Below are 19643 nucleotides of genomic sequence, written 5' to 3'. Positions count from 1 at the left end.
TCCCGCACTTAGGGTTGGATCACTGTCTTTCCACTGACTAATCCCATTAGAGTTGCAGGGGGAACCTCCCTTCCCTCCGGAGTACAAAATGGCAAATTAAGTCCTGTTGGGGATAAGGCAAAGACCTTTCTGAGGCGATACTAGGAAACTAGAACTTGTTATTTCCCACTTTATGGTCCCAAATGACCTTGGGGAAAAAGTGAGCCTCAGTAGGGGAAAGGTCAGTGGAGAAAGGGTCACCGCTGGTCTGGCCAGGTTAGCTAACTGAACTATTCCTGTCTAGCTCATTTCTCTTCTCTGTCCTCTGGCCAGACATGCTACATGAGGGGAGATAGGGAGGACCTGCCCCACAGGCCCCCTCCTCAGTCAGAAATTCCTTGGTGGCCTGCTTGATTTGAGTCCTGGCTTGCTGATTGTGACCTTGAATTCTGCTGCAGGGGTATCTCCTTCCTTGCTAGTTAATGGACTTGCTGATCCTTCTGCTACTTGGGCTGAAGCAGGTTCCTGGAAAGGACTGGCTAGTTGCCTGAGGTATGTTTAGCCTGCCCAGCTGAGATTAAGATGGGGAAATCCAGCAGACGGAATGAATTCAGCAAAAGTTGGACACATCCTGACCTTTGTTCTCAGAACCATTTGGATTCTTGCAGGTGGATCAACATCAGCTTGAAGGATTTCCTCGTGGACATCTAACTCAAATTCTTTTTCATACATGAGGAATTTGATGCTTGAAGACTAAATGACTTTCCCAAGGGTACAGAGCTATGGAGTGGTGAAACTAGGACCATAAACCAGTGCTTTGCCCAGTTGAGATGGCAGCTTTTCCCTTTGGCTTAGTTCTTAAACTAGCCTAGGCCTACAAGCCACCCTTCGTTCCTTTCAAACAGTAATAAAAATGAATTGAGGAAAATACGTGTCTTTACCTCACCAACCATGGGTGTCCTGTCCACCCAATATTTTACCCTCCAATTTTCTTTGGTCTCTACTCCCAACCTTCTAAACTGCATGTTGTATCCAGGTCTCTCATTCAGCCCTCCCTCAAATCACTTGAGTCCCTGAGCTTAAATTTGCAGACCCCAATCTCAAGCTTCCTGCCCAAGGTGGGAGGGGACCAGTAGGCTAGGGATGGAACATGGGGTATGGAAGGATAGGATTCTTGACTGAGAACCTACCCTGCCTGGGGCCAGAGCAGCCTAGGCTGTGGGCATGGGAGCAATCTGTTCAACATAAGCAGGCACGTAGTACAGGGCTGAGCAAGAACCGCGTGGGGCCTCTCTAAATGTTTGCAAGTAGTGCTTGGACCTCTACCCTCTCAGGTGGTCCTCCGGAGGACTAGCAGCCCTGACTCTATTTACTGAGTCTTAGGCTTCTGCCTCAGCCTGCCCAATAGTACCTATGGAAAGTAGGGGAAAGGTCAATGGAAACAGTCTAGCTCATTCCTGGAACTGTTCCGGAATCCGGGGAAGCTGCTGGGTCCCCTGTCTCTGGCTTTGTTCAGCAAGGTCACCTGCCAGGAAGGGCAGGAGGCCAGATAGGAAAGAGTCCAAGAATGGTCTGGTCTCTCTGACACTTTGTCTTTGAGGAAGTACAAGTGATCCCAAGAGGCCACTCTAACCTTTATCCTTCCCCTATTTCATGGGAAAAGGATGTGTGTGTATAGAGGTGGGGACAGGGGTGTGTTCAGTTCTCCTCTACTGTCTCTTGTCTAGAATCTTCTTTGTTCCCACTCTTTTAAGTACACATGCTGGCATTAGGTGGGATTTAGGAGGTCAACTGTGCCCCCAACATAGACACAAACATAGTTAACCAGATTAGGTCTGGTATGTGTGTATATGCAGGGGAGAAAGGTAAAAGGAGATTTTCCAGGGTCTTTTATTTTTGTTTTCTGCTAATTTCTCCCAAGCCACAATCACAGGCTACAGTGTGACTATGGGAAACCCCAGTGACAGGTCCCCTGGTCCCTCCCCCCTACTCCACTCACACAATACCTCAGAGAACTAGAAAAGGAAACACATCATCATCCAAATTGCTCAATAACTCTGGAATATTCTATTTTATTCCTGTTTCCTTCTCTGTTCTCTTGGCTCCTACCTTAACACCTACTACCACACCCAAACCAGGCTTTTAAGGTGCTTTCCCTCAATGGAGTCACAGCCCCTATTCATTCTTTACAATTGGGTCAGAAATATCTAACATTAGATTGCCAGTCTCTATCACTTGATGCCATAGGGAATTCAGTCTGCCTACCTGAATATGGCTGGGGAATTTCTTGAAGATTCTCCTACATCCCGTCTTTATGGCTTTCAAATGTTTAGTAAGGTCGCTATGACAGCATCCCAGCTATCTGTGCCTGCTTCCTTATCCAGTCCCTGTTCTGGACATGCAGCTCGCCCGTGACTGTTGCATGTCAAGTGGCTGGAACCAATCAGTACATCTAGGGCTTCCTCAGAAGCCAATCAGAGCCCAGGGAAGTGACCTCACCCAAGGGAGAACTGTGTGGGTGAGAAAGCACCTCTCAGAGCTGAGTGTCCCTAAGTCACCCCCTTCCTCCGCACCCTCCTTACTTCCTGTAAAGCAACACTGCCTACCCCCTCCCCCTCCCCACAAAAAGGGAGTGAGAGAAAGGCTAACTAAATTCCACAAAGGAAGAACTAAATTCCACAGAAGGGAAACTGCAACTCAGCCACACAGCAGCTTCCGGAAGTGGAGAATAGGATATTTACGGGGCTCCTGCTTCACAGACACAGCTTTCAAAGTGGGGTCTCCAGGGCCTGGAAGAGGGTGAGTGTGCTGAAGAAGAATCAGCACTTCCTCCCTACTTCCTCCCCACACCTGGCTTTCTTGACTCTCCCCACAAAAATAGTTGTAATCATTCTTTGTAAACAAGGACAAGATCAAGGTCAAGCGTGGGAAAGTGAGGGCCTGTGTCCCTGTGAACACATGTGAACACACGTGAATCATGTCGTCCCCACTGCCTGAGGCCCAGAAGCCCAGAAGCCAGCTGGTCTTCAGGGCGTGGGCTGTATACAACTCTCTCTGAGCAGCCCTGCAGATGAGCCCCTGAATGTGCCTTGGCAGAGCTAGATGGGGATTAGGTGTCCCATCATGGGGGTAGGAGGAAAGGGGCAAAGGACAGGAAGGCTGTAACCCCCAGTGTGTCACACTGGACTCTTAACAGGTGAGGAGAGAAGAATGGCTTACTAGGCATCCCCTTCATTCCTCCAGCCCTCTCCCACTAGGCTTCACCTTGGACAGAGAGACAGATAAAAACATTTTATTTAAAAATATAAAACTGGCCTTGTTCCTCCTAACTGTTCGCACCCCCAATTATCTCCACAAAGAACTATAAATGGGTAGGGGCATGTGCACAGCTGTCTCAGCTCTAATGACTCCAGTCCTTCTTTCGACCCTCCTTTCTCCTTTTCATACAGTTGAGACATTGGTCCTTTGTCCTTTCCCCAAGATATCAGAGGTGATACAATACCACAGGAGAGAGGGAAGGGAAGGGTAGAAAAGAGAGCTATCTGTTGTCACTCTCTATTCCTATCTCCAGGGACCAAACAGGTTATCTGGATTCTGAGCAAATGCTTTGCTTGTCCACAAAACCTAATAATAGGGGACAGCTACTCTCTGTGTCCTAAATCAAGAAAGATATGAATGTCCAGGATATTGTTTAGAGTCCTTCTTCAGTATATAGCCTCATCCATATTGTCATCACTGTCACCCCCAAAGTCCTCTCCATTGTCAAAATATGACATGATATAATCAGTTTCCTGAAATAGAAAGAAAGAAAGGTATGTCGGCATGCTTTCAGCATTCTCCTTCATCCCTGTGTACCAGTCCCCTTCCCTCGCAATCACAGCATTCCAGGTCTATAGTGCACTCTGCATTCAAGCTGTAGTTCACTCTTGAGAAGAGCCTAGGGACAGGTAAAGTGGAGGGCGCTATCCTTTGGAGGCACTATCTCCTTTGGCCCTCCAGCCTTCTGAAGTTGAGATCCCCAGAGCTTATGAGTGGAAGAAAGGGGGCCTGAGAATGAAAGGCGGTCCCCTTCACCTCTTCATGCTCTTCTTCATCATACTCCTCTTCTTCTTCCTCTTCCTTCTCTTCTTCTTCTTCTTTCTCCTCATCTTCCTCTGAAGTCACTTCTTCTTCCTTCTTCTCCAGGGTCTTATGTGAGGATGAATAGGAAGAGAAACTCAGCTCACAGAAGGGAAAAATTGAGGCACACATGGGCCAAAGGGGAAGAATGAATCTGGGGCCCAGGTGGTCTCTATGCGCATTTCTTCCTTACCTCTAGTTTCTGTATTGTTTCCTCCTTATCTTCTGTGGTCTTAGGGGGCCTCTTGGGGAGTAGAATGGTGGTCCCTGGTGAGAGGATCAAAAGGTGAACCATCAGAGCAAACTTCCTAGATCACTTTCTACCCCACCCTCTTGCATAGACCATGTCACTCTGCTGCCCTCATGTGGCCACCATGGCACCCAGCAACAATACTGGGTAGACTGGGTAGGTAGGAATTGGGAGGGCAGGCAAGACCACCAGCAGCCTTGGCCCTACAGCTGATGAAGGAAACCTCTCCTTTCCCTCCTTTTTCCAGATACACTCACGCTCCTTCTGTAGCTTCCGTACTCGGATCTTTAGCTCCCGGGGTAGACGTCGCCAATCTAGGAATAGCGGGAATGAAAAAGTCAGCAAGACTCTGCCCTGGGGTGTCCTATGAATGATGACTCTTTGAAAGGACAGGTAAGGATCAGGGTTAAGGGTGAGGAAGGAAGGGGCTGGGTCATAGTTGCTTGGAACAAAACTGTGGCTTGGATGCCTCCAGAGGAGTGTGGGCCATTTAATAGGTTTTTAGGTAGAGTCTGAGAGTGTTTTGGAGCACATCTAAGGCTCCTGAATAGGGTGAAGGTGGAGACAGAGGAGGGTGGGTAGGGTGGTGGCTTGTGGCTTGAGGCATCTCAAGCATTTGAAAGAAGGGAGGTCAATGAAAGGGCCCATCACCTACCAGGGTTCCAATCTATGGCGTTGTCAATCGGCCCTGACATCTGATATTTGTCTGAGTAGCGCTCCACATCTGAGGGATCAGAGGTCAAGGGTCAAAGTTTTATCCTTTCAGAGCCCTAGAACAGGGTTCTTCCTGAGGTCCAGCCCTCTCAAAACTCAGAAATTGTCTTTTTCCTCACCCCAGACTCAGAGCCCAGGGGGTCAGCTTCCATGAGGACCTTCAACACTCTTCTAACCTGTCCTTTTGCCACCTCAAATTACAATCTTTTTGTTATCTCCCTTAATGCAAAGGCACGGCTATATTGACTGGTAGTGTGGTACAGTGGAAAGTATACTAGAGCAAGAAACGAGGGTTTCAGTGTTCTCTTTACTCCTCGTTAATGGGACTGACTTAGGCAAGTGTTTCATCTCTCTGAACTTTAGCTTCTAGGGCTTAGTAGGAAAGCACTGGTTGTCAATACATTGAAATACTGTACTTCCACACCAGTTGGTAAATATCCAATATCTATCTCAGACCTCCCAAGTACACCCTGTTCTCCAGTCCCTCCTGGCTCCCTGACATCTCCATGATCCACAAACCAAAGGGGTAATATTTTAATTACAGGGCTTCTCAGAGACCCCTTCTCAAGTTCTTCTGATTGGTTGGTACCTGCAATATCCAGATTGTTAAAAATTTTAATACATCTCCTCATTTATATCTGTAAAATGGGCATCTTAATACTTAACCTCCTACTGTCTAAGACTATTGTGAGACTCAAAACAAACCATGGATACCATAATGCATTTCAAATGCAGGGGTAATTACTGTGATCTCCCCAGTTAGGCAGTGAGCTTTCTGTGCCTCTTCTGGCCTCTCTGGGCCCCAGCGGTGCTAAGTACAAGGTACTACTTATGCAAGGCACTCAGAACATGACACTAGCATTCCAACTGACCTCTCTTGGGGACAGCAGGCCGGATGAAGTAAGGGAGCTGCCTCATGGCCCCTCGAAGCTCCTGCTTCAGTGCCAGGACATATTCCCCTTCCTCTCCTGAGGGCAGAGGCACTGGGCGGAACTCCAAGGGCTAAGGAGGCAGAGGCAATGGTCAATTCAGGGAGAAAATGCTGGAGTACAAATCTGGGAGGGCCTCTCCTCTCCCCACAATTCAATCCAATGCTCCCACTGAGCAGAGGACCAAGGCAAATGGGTGGAGCAACACAGCATTTTGAAAGCTGGGGAGCTGAGAATGTAAAAAGTGAGGGTAGACACTTCCTTGTCTGGAAAACATCCCATATAAGATGGGAGTATACAGACAGGGAGGGGCAAGATGAGGATGATTTTATGATGGCTCAGGAGGAATCCAGGATCATACACAGTCGGCCAGGGGCATATGGGAGTCTTGGGAAAGGAGGGCAGACACTCACAGGGAAGAGTGGAGAAGGCTGCAGGGTGGGTGGGGGCAAAGCATCCCCCTTCCCAATGCCCACAGCCTCCATGCTGAAGGTCAACTGGCCACGGCCACGACCCCGGCCCCCACCCCGGCTGGCCATGATGGAGGGGGCCTGGGGATTCAGACATCCAATAGGAAAAACCTGATAAAGACAAAAACACAGAGAAAAAGTACAGTAGAACAGACAGGAAGCCAGGGAGGTACAAGACACTCAATCTTTTCTCCCAGAGACCTGAAAAGCCAGTTTAATTCAACAAATTTTGAGAAGGCATAGTGCCAAGCAAGGTATTTCTAAAAATATAAAATATGGATGAGACACGGTTCCAACAGGACAGATAATTGCAATATGGTGTGACTGTAGCACAAAGAGGAAAGTGACTAGACCCTTGGATAAAACTTTCCTACGCCCCTAAGTTAATTTGATGCTTATCACCATCTGCATATCTACATATTATCTTTGAATTCTTTCTCTCCCTCACTTTCCAAACCCAACCAGGCCTAAACTCAATCTAATGCAATGCATTTCAGCAAAACATTTATTAAGCATCTACCATGAAAAAGGTAGTGTGCCAGACACTGGGAGGGAACAGGAATGAGTCATCAGTCTCATTGTCATTTGATTGAGGGTGGGGATGTATGTGATAAGAGCCATTACAATCAAGTTGATCTTTTTAAACACCACCTGGAAACACAGAATCTTAGAATGGAAGGACCCATGGAGTCTTCTAGCCCAAACACCCTCCCAGTAGAGTACTACCCTCTGTAAGTTGTTGGTCATTCAGCTTCTGGTGGCATTTTCCTAAAGAGAGGGTGTCCATTTTCCTCCAAGGCAGCCCATTCCACTGTGATCAACTGTGATGAACTCAAAGTTCCTCCTGCTACCATAACTGAACTTTGCCTCTTGTCATCATTTTTGAGAAGCCAGTCAGATAGCATGGGGGATAAAGAAAGTCATCAAATGAAAATGAAACTTGAAGAAAATGAAATCCCAGTAGCAGGGAAGATACCTAGCGCCCAGATCTTGGCTCCTAACACCATTTTCCAATAAAAGGAACCAGGGCTTCTTGGAGAAATGGCCGATTCTAGGACTGGGGCAGGAAATATACAAGATGAGACTGAAGCATCTTGTAGTGCCAGAAAGTAAGAAAGCACTAAAAAAAACAACACACACATTGATGGCGCTGTGTCAAAGGGGCATAAGAGTCGACTGAAAGAGCTCCCAATGGCCAAAGCCTGAACAATTTGAGCAATAAAGTAGTATTGGATTATAACACCAAAGTATAAAATAAATATCCAAGAGACCATACTGATATAAATAAACGTTTGAACAAATTAATACATGGTAGAGAAAAAACAAATTTCTTATGCAGAATTCCAAAAAAATTATGTAGATTCCACCCTAAAAAGGGAGAGTGTAATTCCCCACTCCTTAAGTATGGCCTGTGTATAGGGAATTTTGTCCAAAACAATTTTGGAAAGGTGGAGGGAGTAACTTTACAGTGTAGAAACTGAACAAGCATTACTTCAGTCAGATGACCAAGGTTTCAACATGAACAAAATTAAATCAAAGTGGTAGTATGTACCCTTAATATGATGTGATATCCTCTTCTCCCAAACTGATAACCCCAGTCTAATCAGGAGAAAAAAGCCAACAAATTCCAAAAGAGGAGCATCCTATAATATATCCGACCAGTGCTCTTCAAAACTGTCAAGGTCATCAAAAACAAGGAAAGTTCACACTTCCATTGTAAAAGAGAGAGAGCTGTCCTAGTGGTGACCTTCATAAAAACAAAGAAAACCATTCCTTTTGTTTTCTAATTATAGAAGTAGTATATATTTATTCTAGAAAACTTGGAAAAACATAAAGGTATATAAAAAAATACCTATTATTTCATGACCATGATGTAGTAATAATCATTATTAGTATTTGCTTATGTATCCTTTCAATTTCAGTTATGTATGTATACATGCATATACATATATGTTTGTGCATGTAAGTATATGTATGTATAGACATATTCAATACATAATAGGGCCATGATAACTAAATGTAATGTGGTATCCTGGATGGGATCCTGGAACAGAAAAAGAGCATTAGGTAAAACTAAGGAACTCCAAATCAAGTATGGACCTTGAATAATAATAATGTATCAATATTTGTTCATTAATTGTAACAAATATACCATATTAATATATGACATTAATAATAGGGGAAACTGGTGCCAGGGCATATGGAAACTTTTGGTACCATCTGCTCAGTTTTTCTGTAAATCTAAAACTGTTTTAAGAAATAAATTTTCTTAACAAAAAAAAGCAAGAAACTTGAGTGCAATTCAAAATTCACAGTTTCTCAGACATTCCTTGTCTTTCATTACCCTGACAGTTTTAAGGAGTACTGGTTAGGTGTATTATAGGATGTTCCTCTGTTTGAATTTTTCTGATGTTTTTCTCTTGATTAGACTGGGGTTGTGTGTTTCAGGGAGGAAGATCACAGAGATAAAGAGCCATTTTCATCACATCATATTAAGGGTACAATATGTTAGCTATGGAGCAATAAGAGACAATATAGTATAGAATTATGATCTCTTAAATTAGTGATTCATAATCTAATTCCTCCCACGGAAAGCTAAGAGGACTGGGATGGTGAGGGGAGGCTTTAGGAATCACAAGGTCTCAAGTTTGGAACAGACCTTAGATATCATGTATTCATTCATTCATTCTTTCAACAAATATTTATTGAGCATCTACCATATGCCAGACGTAATGCTAGACAACGGGGATCATATTGAATCCTCTACTTTAGACCTGCATCCTTCCTTTGATAAACCATATTTAGTAAATTGTTATCCACCTTCAACTTAAACTTTTTAGTAAGAGAACTCCCTCTCTCACTTTGCAGGTCATTCCATTTTTGGATATTTGTTCTTCAATCAGTATTCAACAAATAAATCAAGAAATACATGGCTCAACAAGATGCACTGCACTAAAGATTAGTTAGGGGGAAAAAAGATTTTAAAATATGTACAAGGTAATCTGTTTTGTCAAACACATACACTCACCCAGATATATGAATTAAAAAGTTGTTCTTGAAGGATATACAACAAAAATTAACATTGGTTAATTGGAGGTGATGGGGTTTTGGTTTTTTTTGATGATGTGTATTTTATGGGGTTTTTTTTTCCTGTACTGAATAGGTGCTGCTTTTGTAATAAGAAAAAAATATTCATTAAAAAAATTAAAAATATAGTAAAACAGCATAGTAGATGAGATTAATAATATGCAGCAGGAAGGAGAGGTGGGAAAATGTGTGCCTGAGGAATTTGGAAAGTTTCAAGTCCAAGTGCCAAGAAAAATGTCAGGAAAAGATGGCTGTTAGTCAATAGATTAAACTGTGATCTGACTTAAAGAACATATTAGAGGAGAGAGGATGTCTTACGGACACTAGAGAAGTAGTAAGAATTTGCCACCATGTCTTCAGGCCCTTTCAAGGGAAAAGACACTCTAACTAGCCAGCTTAGATGTCTTTCCACTGATAGATACAGTTCTAGCAGTGGACACAGGAGCTGTTTTGACTGCAAAGCAGTGAGGAGTTAAGAAAAGGCCATGAGCTTTCAGGTTAGACAAATCTAACTCCATTTCCACATACTAACCAAGTGACCCTCAAGGATGTGGGGTAAAAAGAAGACAAAATTTTAGTTAATTAAGGCACTAAACTGGTTGGGAAACTGTAAACTATCTGTACCCCACTCAGCTCAGGAATCTACAATGAGTCTCTTCTATTTAAGATTGTGATTGAGTCTAAATTCTTGAAGATGTTTAAGGTTTCCCATAACCTGGTCCCAGACTGCTCCTCCATAAACATCAACCCTCCCTAGTGTTTACCCCTGTACTCTCCTTCCCCTGCAAACAACAACATTCATATACATTATACTCATTCCCAATTAAGCATAACTGTGTGATGTGGCGGAAGTCACTATGAAGCAGGTTTCAACAGAATATACAGAAAAACAATTACATCAAATTTAAGGAAGGCAGTACATGTAGTGGTTAAGAACATGGATTTGAATCCCAGTTCAGTCATTTTCTAGCTATACAACCTTCAGCAATTTATTTAATAACTGTAAACCTGTTTCCTTATCTGTAAAATGGGAATAATAATAATTTAAAAACCATCTAAATTCATTCAATGAATACTTACTGAGTTCTTATTAAGTGCCAGGCACTGTTCTAAGTGCTAGGGATGGATCAGTGAGCAAAATGGACAAAAAACTCCTGCACCCATGGAGTTTAAATGGAGCTTACATTCTAGTGGCGTTCTCAGTATACAAATGTTTCAAGCCATGAGACTGGGTGAGATTCCTAAAGGAGTGGATGTGAAGAGAGAAAAGAAGAGGTCCAGGGACTGAGGTCTGGAGCACTCTAATGTTTACAGTTTGCTATATTTGTAATAAATAAGACAAGGAGTTAACACTCATATTAGAACTCATGGAAATCCAAACGAAAAAAAAATCATCCCAATAGAATAAATGTGCAAAGAACATGAATAGAATAAATGTGCAAATAGGCAATTAAGAAAAGAATAGCCAATAAAACCATTCTTTACCTATCAAATTGACAAAGATTTAAAAAATAATCAGGCTGGGCTTGCCTGGTAGCGCAGTGGTTGAGAGTCCGCCTGCCGATGCAGGGGACACGGGTTCGTGCCCCGGTCCGGGAGGATCCCACATGCCGCAGAGCGGCTATGCCCATGAGCCATGGCCGCTGAGCCTGCGCGTCTGGAGCCTGCGCGTCTGGAGCCTGTGCTCCACAACGGGAGAGGCCACAACAGTGAGAGACCCGCGTAACCCCCCCCCCCCAAAAAAAATCAGGCTGCCATGGGTTTTTTTGAGATGGACACTCTCACACCTTACTGGAAGGACTATAAACACAGTCTTTTGGGGGAGCAATTTGACCCCTTGAATCTACAGCCTTTTAAAAGTTCATATCCTCAACCCAGTAATCCCACTTTAAACACTTATCCTAAAGAAATCATCAGATATACAGTCAGAGATATAAGTAAAAGCATGTTTATCAAAGAGCTATCCATGGTTGCACAAATTCTGAAATAACCTAAATGGTCCAACAAAAAAAAGAATGGTTAAAAAAAAATCAAACATCCATCTTAGACTATTATGTAGACATAATAATTATTTCAAATAATATTTAAAGGCAGAAAATGTTCACAATATAATGTAAAGTGGGGGAAGCATGATATAAAGTTGTATTTGTTGTATGGCCCTATGTGTGTAATATACACACAAACACACAGATTTATACATATGTATACAAGCAGAAAATAAATTGAAAGGATACATACTAAAATAATAACACTATATCATGGTCATGAAATAATAGATATTTTATACCTTTATGTATTTCCAAGTTTTCTAGGATAAATGTATATTACTTCTATAATCAGAAAACAAAAGGGATGATTTTCTTTATCTTTAAGAATGTTACCACTAGGACAGCTCTTCCTCTTTACAGTGGAAATGTGGAATGCATTTTGTTGAGCCACGTATTTGTTTTATTTGTTAGATACTGATTGAAGAACAAAGTGAGATAGGAAGTTCTCTTACTAAGAAGTTTAAACTGAAGCTGGATAACCATTTACTAAATATGGTTTATCAAAGGAAGGATGCATATCTAAAGTAGAGGATTCACTATGATCCCCATTGTCTAGCATTATGTCTGGTATATAGTAGATGCTCAATAAATATTTGCTTAAAAATGAATGAATGAATGAATACATGATTTCTAAGGTCTGTTCCAAACTTAAGACTTTGTGACTCCTAAAGCCTCCCCTCACCATCCCAGTCCTCTTAGCTTTCTCCCTTCTCTGGACTGTGGGAGCAATTATATTATGAACCACTAATTTAAGAGGTCATAATTATATACTGCATTTTATTTTGTTTTATCTTTTATTAATTTTCCCCTAATTACATCAGGAGTTTAAATTCTTCCTCCCCAATTAATTCCATCCAATTAACCTTTATTGGGCACTGTGCACTAAACATTAGAACCTGCCCTACAAAACCTTATATTCTAAAAAGAATAGAAACATTAAAGAGGGATAGAGCACTAAGTGCTCCAACAGAGGTATGCCTAAAATGCTATCGTCAGACTGGGGAACAATTAATTCTGCAAAAAAAGGTGAACCAGGAAAGCTACAGGTAAAGGTAACATTTCATCAGAGTCTTGATACATAACAGGAGTTTGTCAGGCTCTTAACAGTAATAGATTTAGGGGAAGCTGACGCCATAGCAAAGAGTCAGAGGTACCAGAGTGAGTCTTTCACTTTCTCCTTTAATATATCTCCCCTTTGCGCGAAAGAAAACTACGGTTCTCTGGTATAAAATCAACAGAGCAATGGGAGCCCAGAGGAAAAGGGTAGGGAACTAGAAGGGGGCTGATCCAACAGGCTGCCGGAAAGCGTTGTCTATCTATCTAGCAGCTTGGCCCTGGTAAACTAGTTCGGAAGGTGTAGAACGGAACCAGGTCAGAGCCACCAAGTCGGGGCCTTACCTGCTGCCCCTCCCCCACGCGGAAAACACGCCGCAGCCAACTTGAAATTTGCTGGTCTTCCTCAAGCTGTTGGCGTTCTAGGTCCGCCTCCTAGAGCTCCCCATTGGTGAGTTCTCCCGGCCAATCTTGGAGAAGCCGAGGAGGGAGGTCCGCCCACTTGAAGCTGAGGAGGGGAGGGAGGGAGAGAGTTCGCCGGAACTCAGGCTAAAGCCGGGTGAGGAGACAGATGGAGTTGCAGAATCAACTAGGGGTCAGTCATTTCACACCTCATCTCAGATGGAGGATCCCCCTGGCTAGCGGCAGTTCACAGAGGGAACCTGACTCTCACATCTCACCGAGGGACTCTGTTGACGGAGCTTCCACAGAGAAATGAACCTCTGTGAAACCTGCTTCCTAGGGGTCGTTCTTTTTGTGACTCTGTCTTCACACTGGGCCTCCCCTCCGTTACTCCAACCTTCCCTTCGATCCTGCACTGCCTCCCTCCAGCACCACCAATGAATATTTCTTTTCTAGAAAAATATTTTCCTGTGGATTGCTGTCATGTCTGTGCGAAGATGGAAAGAGGGTTTGGGAAAGGAAGGATTAGGAATCAGATAACCAGAGGTGAGGAGACAGGGAAGGAATCCAGTGTTTTCTGCATTTCCCACTGCCTTCCAGTTCCTCCTAGCCCTTGGTAAAAGGGGGCACGGTGGGAGTAGGAGTCCCACTTTCGCAAAAAACAGAGGGAAAGAGTTCAGAGTAGAGATAGAATGTAGGAGTTCGTCAAGAACAATAACCCAGACGTCAGAGAAAATGGCCCTGGGAGTGAAGCCTCTGGATTGGGAAGGCTGTAGGTGGAGTGGCAAGCACCAAGTCTTTGGAATAGGACAGAAACAGAGCTGTGAGGCTTTGGAGAACTTGCTTAACTTTACTAAGTCTCAGTTTCTTCATCTATAACAAGAAAATAATTCCTACTTTATAGCGTTGTTGTGAGGATTGGAGATAATGTATGTAAAGTACTTGGCACATGGTTGGTTTCCAATAAATGGCAGCTACTAAAAATGAGTAGCTTCCCGGCAAATATTTCTCTCTCCCCCTTCTCCAGGAACATTGTATCTTGTGTCTGGTGGCCTCCAGCCTCTGAATTACCTCAGGTGAGTTTTCCAAATCCTTAGGATTTTTTCCTCACTCCCCCTCCCACTCCCCCTGATGCCTTCCAGCTGGACACAAACTCATTCCTAAAATATGCAGATGGAAGCTATGGTAACCATGGAGACAGGGCAGATGGTGAGGAGAGGCAGAGACAGACAGTGAGAGAAACCGACTGCTACAGACAGGGAGAAGAAGACTTTAAGGAGCGATTCGAACAGAGACCTTTAAGCGAGATGGAAAAATAATGATTCTAAGCAAGACTGAGAGTAAAGAGATGCAATGAGAGAGGATGTGTTACAAGGTTCACTCTTCTCTGCCCCTTTTCTATCTCTCTCCTTCCCACCCCTCCAAGAATATGGAGAGGAGACAACTGGGAATGCCCCTTGCTGTATCTAAAAATGACCCCAGATATCCAATCTCCTCATACTTATCTAAGAGGTGTGTACAAGGGAGCTGAGGTCCAAGTTTATTTGTGGTACATGTTCCGTTTTGGGGGAGGTGGAATGAAGATGTATCGCTGTGTGACTCCAGCTCCCCTTGACATTTAAACTACGAGAAGGCAGCCACAACTCTTGCCTTTCTCTGCACAGTAAGGACCCCGGCTGTGGATCGCCATCGCCTCTATCCACCCCTCTGCACAGTGTGCCATGTGCTGTGTGTAGCAGGTCAGATCTGGCGCACAGGCGCGCATCAACACACCAAGCTCGGAGAATGGGGATCTGCTGAAGCTCAACGAAGAACTGGGATGGTCCCAGTCTGGGTCGCGGAGGAGTCTCCTAAGGAACACTTAGGTTTGTTGTGACTGAGGGGAGGTCGGCTAAGCAAGGGAAGTCAGGATTGGAGCCTCTAGCTTTTGAGGGTTTATGTGTGCATGGGTGGGGTAACGGTTTGGTGCCCGACGCCCCCACCCTCAGAGACTAGGCTATAAATAGAGAGGCAGAGCTCCGCCCCCCCCCCCCAGCCTCTCTCCTCCCGAGCCGGCGCTGTGCCCGGGGCGCACCGGGAGGAGGGACCAGGATTCTGTGCCCGGGCGCAGATACTGACACCCAGGGAATCCGGGTGCCCACCCCCACGCCATGTGGGCCCCCAGGAACCCGGCTCCGCCACCCCAGCTGCCCCATGGCTCTGGCCTCAGTCCTGGCCCGGAGGAGATTCTGCGGACTTACAGGTATCTATTTGGGTGCACAACCTGGGAAGGGGAAAGAGCAAGGAGTGATGGGGAATGTAGCAGGGGCAAAAGAAACCCGCAATTCTCCCCCCACCCGTTTTAGGTCCCAAACGCAAGCTGCCTCCCTCCCCCCATTCAGTTTGTGGGGCTGTGGCAACCTAAAAGAGGTTAGGAATGGGACTGTGTGTGAATGTATGGGTGCATGTGTGTCGGGGGGTGGCGTTCAGCATCCTAGGAAGGGGGATTCCAAGTACGGATAAGAAAAGGGGGATGCTGGAAAGGTCTGATAAGCCATGGGGTGAGGGTGGCGGTGCGGATATCCCTGCGCGTGCACGTACGCATTTGCACTGGCGCTCGTACTTCAGTGCGGGTGCACCCTTCCCACCTCCTCAGGCATGCGCTGGGGGGATGGGGGCGGCTCAAGGCAGGAGTTAGAAGAAGGACTGTGTGCAGTGCCGGGGAGATCTCCCCCGCCCCACGCCGGTCCTTCCACCAGTGCCTCAGTTTCCCTGCCTGAATCAGTAAATAAGATCTTTCTCTTTTTTGCAGGGATTGGCTTCGCCACTGAGCCTTCGGGCCTCTGCCAGCCACCACCCCCACTCCCCTAGCCATCCTCGGCAGGTCCCAGTCCCGGCTCCATCGGTGCTTTCGCCCCAGCGGCAGCTATGCTGCACACCGAGGGCCACGCTCTTCTTCGGGCCGTGGGTCAGGGTAAGCTACGCTTGGCCCGTTTGCTTCTGGAGGGGGGCGCCTACGTGAATGAGGGTGATGCCCAAGGGGAGACTGCGCTAATGGCGGCCTGTCGGGCCCGCTACGACGACCCCCAGAACAAGGCGCGCATGGTACGCTACCTTCTGGAGCAAGGCGCGGACCCCAACATCGCAGATCGCCTAGGGCGCACGGCGCTTATGCACGCTTGCGCCGGCGGCGGGGGCGCAGCGGTGGCCTCCCTGCTCCTTGCCCATGGCGCAGACCCTTCAGTCCGAGATCACGCTGGCGCCTCGGCGCTTGTCCACGCCCTGGACCGCGGGGATCGCGAGACCCTTGCCACGCTGCTGGACGCCTGTAAGGCCAAGGGCACGGAGGTCATCATCATCACCACCGACACCTCGCCCTCGGGCACCAAGAAGACCCGGCAGTATCTCAATTCCCCACCGTCCCCGGGGGTGGAGGACCCCGCTCCCGCTCCTCCTAGCCCGGGGGTCTGCACGTCGCCGTCGGAAATCCAACTGCAGACTGCAGGAGTAGGAGGACAGGGATTGTTATCCCCTCGCGCCCAGGAAGAAGAGGAGAAGCGGGACGTATTTGAATTCCCTCTTCCTAAGCCCCCTGATGACCCCTCCCCTTCTGAGCCACTCCCCAAACCACCCCGTCATCCTCCAAAACCACTCAAAAGGCTCAACTCCGAGCCTTGGGGCCTAGTGGCCCCTCCTCAACCGGTCCCTCCTGCCGAAGGGAGGCCGGGGATTGAGCGGCTGACCACCGAATTCAACGGCCTGACCCTGACAGGTCGACCGCGTCTTTCCAGGCGTCATAGCACTGAAGGCCCAGAGGACCCGCCCCCGTGGGCGGAGAAAGTGACGGGTGGGGGTCCTCTCTCGCGCCGAAACACAGCGCCAGAAGCTCAGGAGCCTGGCCCCCCTTCAGGGCTGAGGCAGAAACTGAGCCGCATGGAACCGGTGGAGCTCGATATCCCCGGAAATCTTTGCCCCGACTCGCCGGAGTGCAGCCGCCCGTCCCTGGAGCGCCGCAGATACAGCGCCTCCCCGCTGACCCTCCCTCCAGCCGGCTCTGTTCCCTCCCCGCGCCAGTCCCAGGAGAGTCTGCCTGGGGCTGTGTCTCCGCTGAGCGGGCGGAGGCGGAGTCCGGGGTTGCTGGAGCGGAGGGGCTCGGGGACGTTGCTTCTGGACCACATCGCGCAAACACGGCCTGGTTTCCTGCCCCCGCTCAATGTCAGTCCCCACCCTCCCATCCCTGACATTCGCCCCCAACCCGGAGGTCGGGCGCCTTCGCTGCCCGCCCCTCCCCAGGCGGGGGCGCCAGGCTCTCCCAGGACCAAGCGCAAGTTGGTGAGGCGCCACTCCATGCAGACTGAGCAGATCCGCCTGCTAGGGGGCTTCCAGAGTCTAGGCGGGCCAGGGGAGCCTGGGCGCTGAGAGGAGTGAGAGGAGCCAAGGAGGGTGGGGATCAAGACCTTGGGAAGGGTGGGTGGAAGAACCAGCTCACACACACACCTCGGACATAGGGGTCTGTTGCATGTGCTCATGGGCTCGGCGCACGCACACATGGGTAAACATGTGTCTACAAGCACAGTACTCGCACTTGCAGGGAAGGGTAAGTACTCTTATTTATTGGTCATATAGACACATGCACTCATGCTGTGGCCACTTCACATGCATATGGGAATTACTCACACACAGGACCATTTGTGCTAGGGCCCCAAAAGGGTCCCAAGCTCACTCGCATTTGTTCAGAAGCGTTAGGGAGCCCCTACTTATGGGTAGTCTCCAATTTCTTTGACCTCCTGCAATAGTAACCCCTTGCTTTCCATGTATGCCCTGCAACACAGCCCACTCATGATTTTGGACACTCTACCCTCTTCGTGAATATCCCACCCCATTCTGCAGGTCTTGCTTCTCTCTCCAGGCTTGGCTCCTTGTTCACACCCTGCTTCCAGCCCTAACCACTTTTCAGGATATCTTCTTCACTCTCCTTGGGAATTTCCTGCAGCAATCCCCAGCCTCAGTTCTGCTGCTGCCCTTCCTGCTCTCAGCTTTACTTCTCAGCTTCCTGCTTTTTCTTCCCATCCTGTTCCCCCAACTAATACAACAGGTTGTCTCATTTTTCCAGGAGGTGGGTCATGGGCTCTAAGCTGCTGTTCTGTCTGTCTGAGCTTATGAACACCCCCACAGGTAGAAGTGGGGAGTAACCCTAAATCACTCCTCTCTCCACTTGACATATCAAATAAATGTGTTCAGAAGTCTCTGTTTGGTCACTTCTGCTGGGGGTGGAGGGTGTGGGGAATGAGGAATAGGGAGGGAGGGTGATGCTGACTATAGCTATAATGATCTAGGGGATACTTCGAGGTTCCAGCCACCTTCTTTCCAGGAGACCAACTGTGGTTGTAGAAGAAAAGGCAAGTGTCCCATGTCCTGAAGGTTTTAAGCCATCTGATAGGTTTTCATTTCCCTCAGTCTCCCCTATGTCCATCCTCAAATTCTTTAACTTAAGATTCCTACAAAGAATCCCTCCCTCCACCATCAGCAGATATATCCCAATAGATTAACTGTCCCTCTTTCAAGCTTCCTATGTCTTGACCACTCACAGTTTTTCCTTGGGGGCCTAACTTTTATCTCACCAGGTGCATTTCATCCATTTTCTTCTACTTCTTGCTTCTGTTTCTGCATCCTTGAGTTCTGAGCCACTGTAGGGTGGAGAGAGAGAGTGAGAGAGGAATCGTATAATCTCGCCTAGGTAAAAATGGTATGATAGTCAACTGACAAACAGGGTGTGTGTGTGTGTGTGTGTGTGTGTGTATGCACGTGTGTGTGCATGTAAGAGTAATTGGAGGAACCCAGCCTGACAGGCACCTGTGAACGAAGGTACCTGTCTTAATCTGTCCCCCTGGACCTTTCAGCTTGCTGGTTTTCTTCCTATAATCTAACTCTTCCTTGCTCTAATGAGAGGTATGGGAGCAACCCCTTCTACTCTTCCTTACTCCCTCCCTCAACCTAGAATAGGTGAAATCGGAAAATGACCCAACGATGTGGTATAACGAAAAGATTAAAATATTGGGGATCAGAAGATCTATGTCTGAACCCTCCTTTGCCATCTCCTGGCTATTTAATTTTGGACAATTTATCTAGCCTCTCTGTCAGTTTCTTTATCCGTAAAATAATAAAGTCTAGTTAGTGATTGTGACTATTAGATGACAGTGCACTAAAGTACATTGTATAGTGTCTGACAAACACTAAGTATATGCTCATTAAATGCCAGTGTCTTTCCTTGCTTTAGCTCCACCACCAATTGTATGTGATCTTGGACAAGTCACGTCACTTCTCTGAGCCAGTTTCCTCATCTACATATGTAAAATGAAGTGGTCGGACAAAGGCTCTCTAAGAATCCTCTCACTCTGTCTACAGTTCTCCCCAGCCATGCATCCAGGCCTTTTTTTTTTTTTTTTTTTTGCCTCTAGCCTCGGTCCTGGGGTCTGGCCTGCTTTCTAGTACTCCCCACAGGACTCCCAGAAACGCGCCCAAGCTAAGCTTCTCCGGTATAGAGGATATCGCTTTTTCTCTTTGTAATTGGTTCCTCAGAACCTCCGCCCTCCTCAGTAATTTGCCTATGGCG

The 19643-nt window shown here is 46.7% G+C and overlaps 2 protein-coding genes across 5 annotated transcripts; one reads left to right on the top strand and one right to left on the bottom strand.

Moving 5' to 3' along the window:
• Positions 1–3255: 3255 nt before the first annotated feature.
• Positions 3256–13067, bottom strand: POLR3GL (RNA polymerase III subunit GL). 2 transcript variants are annotated; one of them, XM_082614960.1, is made up of 8 exons: positions 12995–13067; positions 6405–6572; positions 5935–6064; positions 5004–5072; positions 4606–4662; positions 4292–4365; positions 4054–4167; positions 3256–3770 (listed from the first exon to the last, which is right to left on the bottom strand). In XM_082614960.1, exons 2-8 carry the CDS (start codon positions 6528–6530, stop codon positions 3684–3686), a joined length of 657 nt encoding a protein of 218 aa, XP_082471086.1. In that variant the 5' UTR covers positions 6531–6572; positions 12995–13067; the 3' UTR covers positions 3256–3683. The 2 variants fall into 2 exon arrangements, with proteins under 2 accessions (XP_082471086.1, XP_082471087.1); XM_082614961.1 differs by lacking the exon at positions 6405–6572 and having other exon boundaries at positions 12995–13060.
• A 1713-nt stretch (positions 13068–14780) lies between these two features.
• Positions 14781–18350, top strand: ANKRD34A (ankyrin repeat domain 34A). 3 transcript variants are annotated; one of them, XM_082614462.1, is made up of 3 exons: positions 14781–14916; positions 15162–15293; positions 15843–18350. In XM_082614462.1, the coding sequence occupies exon 3, from the start codon at positions 15959–15961 to the stop codon at positions 17447–17449; it is 1491 nt and encodes a 496-aa protein (XP_082470588.1). In that variant the 5' UTR covers positions 14781–14916; positions 15162–15293; positions 15843–15958; the 3' UTR covers positions 17450–18350. The 3 variants fall into 3 exon arrangements, with proteins under 3 accessions (XP_082470588.1, XP_082470587.1, XP_082470586.1); XM_082614461.1 differs by lacking the exon at positions 14781–14916 and adding an exon at positions 15397–15460 and having other exon boundaries at positions 15123–15293; XM_082614460.1 differs by lacking the exon at positions 14781–14916 and having other exon boundaries at positions 15123–15293.
• Positions 18351–19643: the final 1293 nt, after the last annotated feature.

This window comes from Mesoplodon mirus, assembly GCF_964341445.2.
Source record: "Mesoplodon mirus genome assembly, chromosome: 3".
NCBI classification, from domain to species: Eukaryota; Metazoa; Chordata; class Mammalia; order Artiodactyla; family Ziphiidae; genus Mesoplodon; species Mesoplodon mirus.
Note: the sequence above shows the minus strand (reverse complement) of the source record. Positions and strands in the feature narration are given on the sequence as shown.

Coding starts and splice junctions, on each gene's coding strand:
- POLR3GL (XM_082614960.1), bottom strand. CDS start 6,530: ATGGCCAGCCGGGGTGGGGGCCGGGGTCGTGGCCGTGGCCAGTTGACC. Junction 4,366..4,605: donor ACGGAAGCTACAGAAGGAGC/GTGAGTGTATCT, acceptor TCCTCTCACCAG/GGACCACCATTCTACTCCCC. Junction 4,168..4,291: donor AAACAATACAGAAACTAGAG/GTAAGGAAGAAA, acceptor TCCTCACATAAG/ACCCTGGAGAAGAAGGAAGA.
- ANKRD34A (XM_082614462.1), top strand. CDS start 15,959: ATGCTGCACACCGAGGGCCACGCTCTTCTTCGGGCCGTGGGTCAGGGT.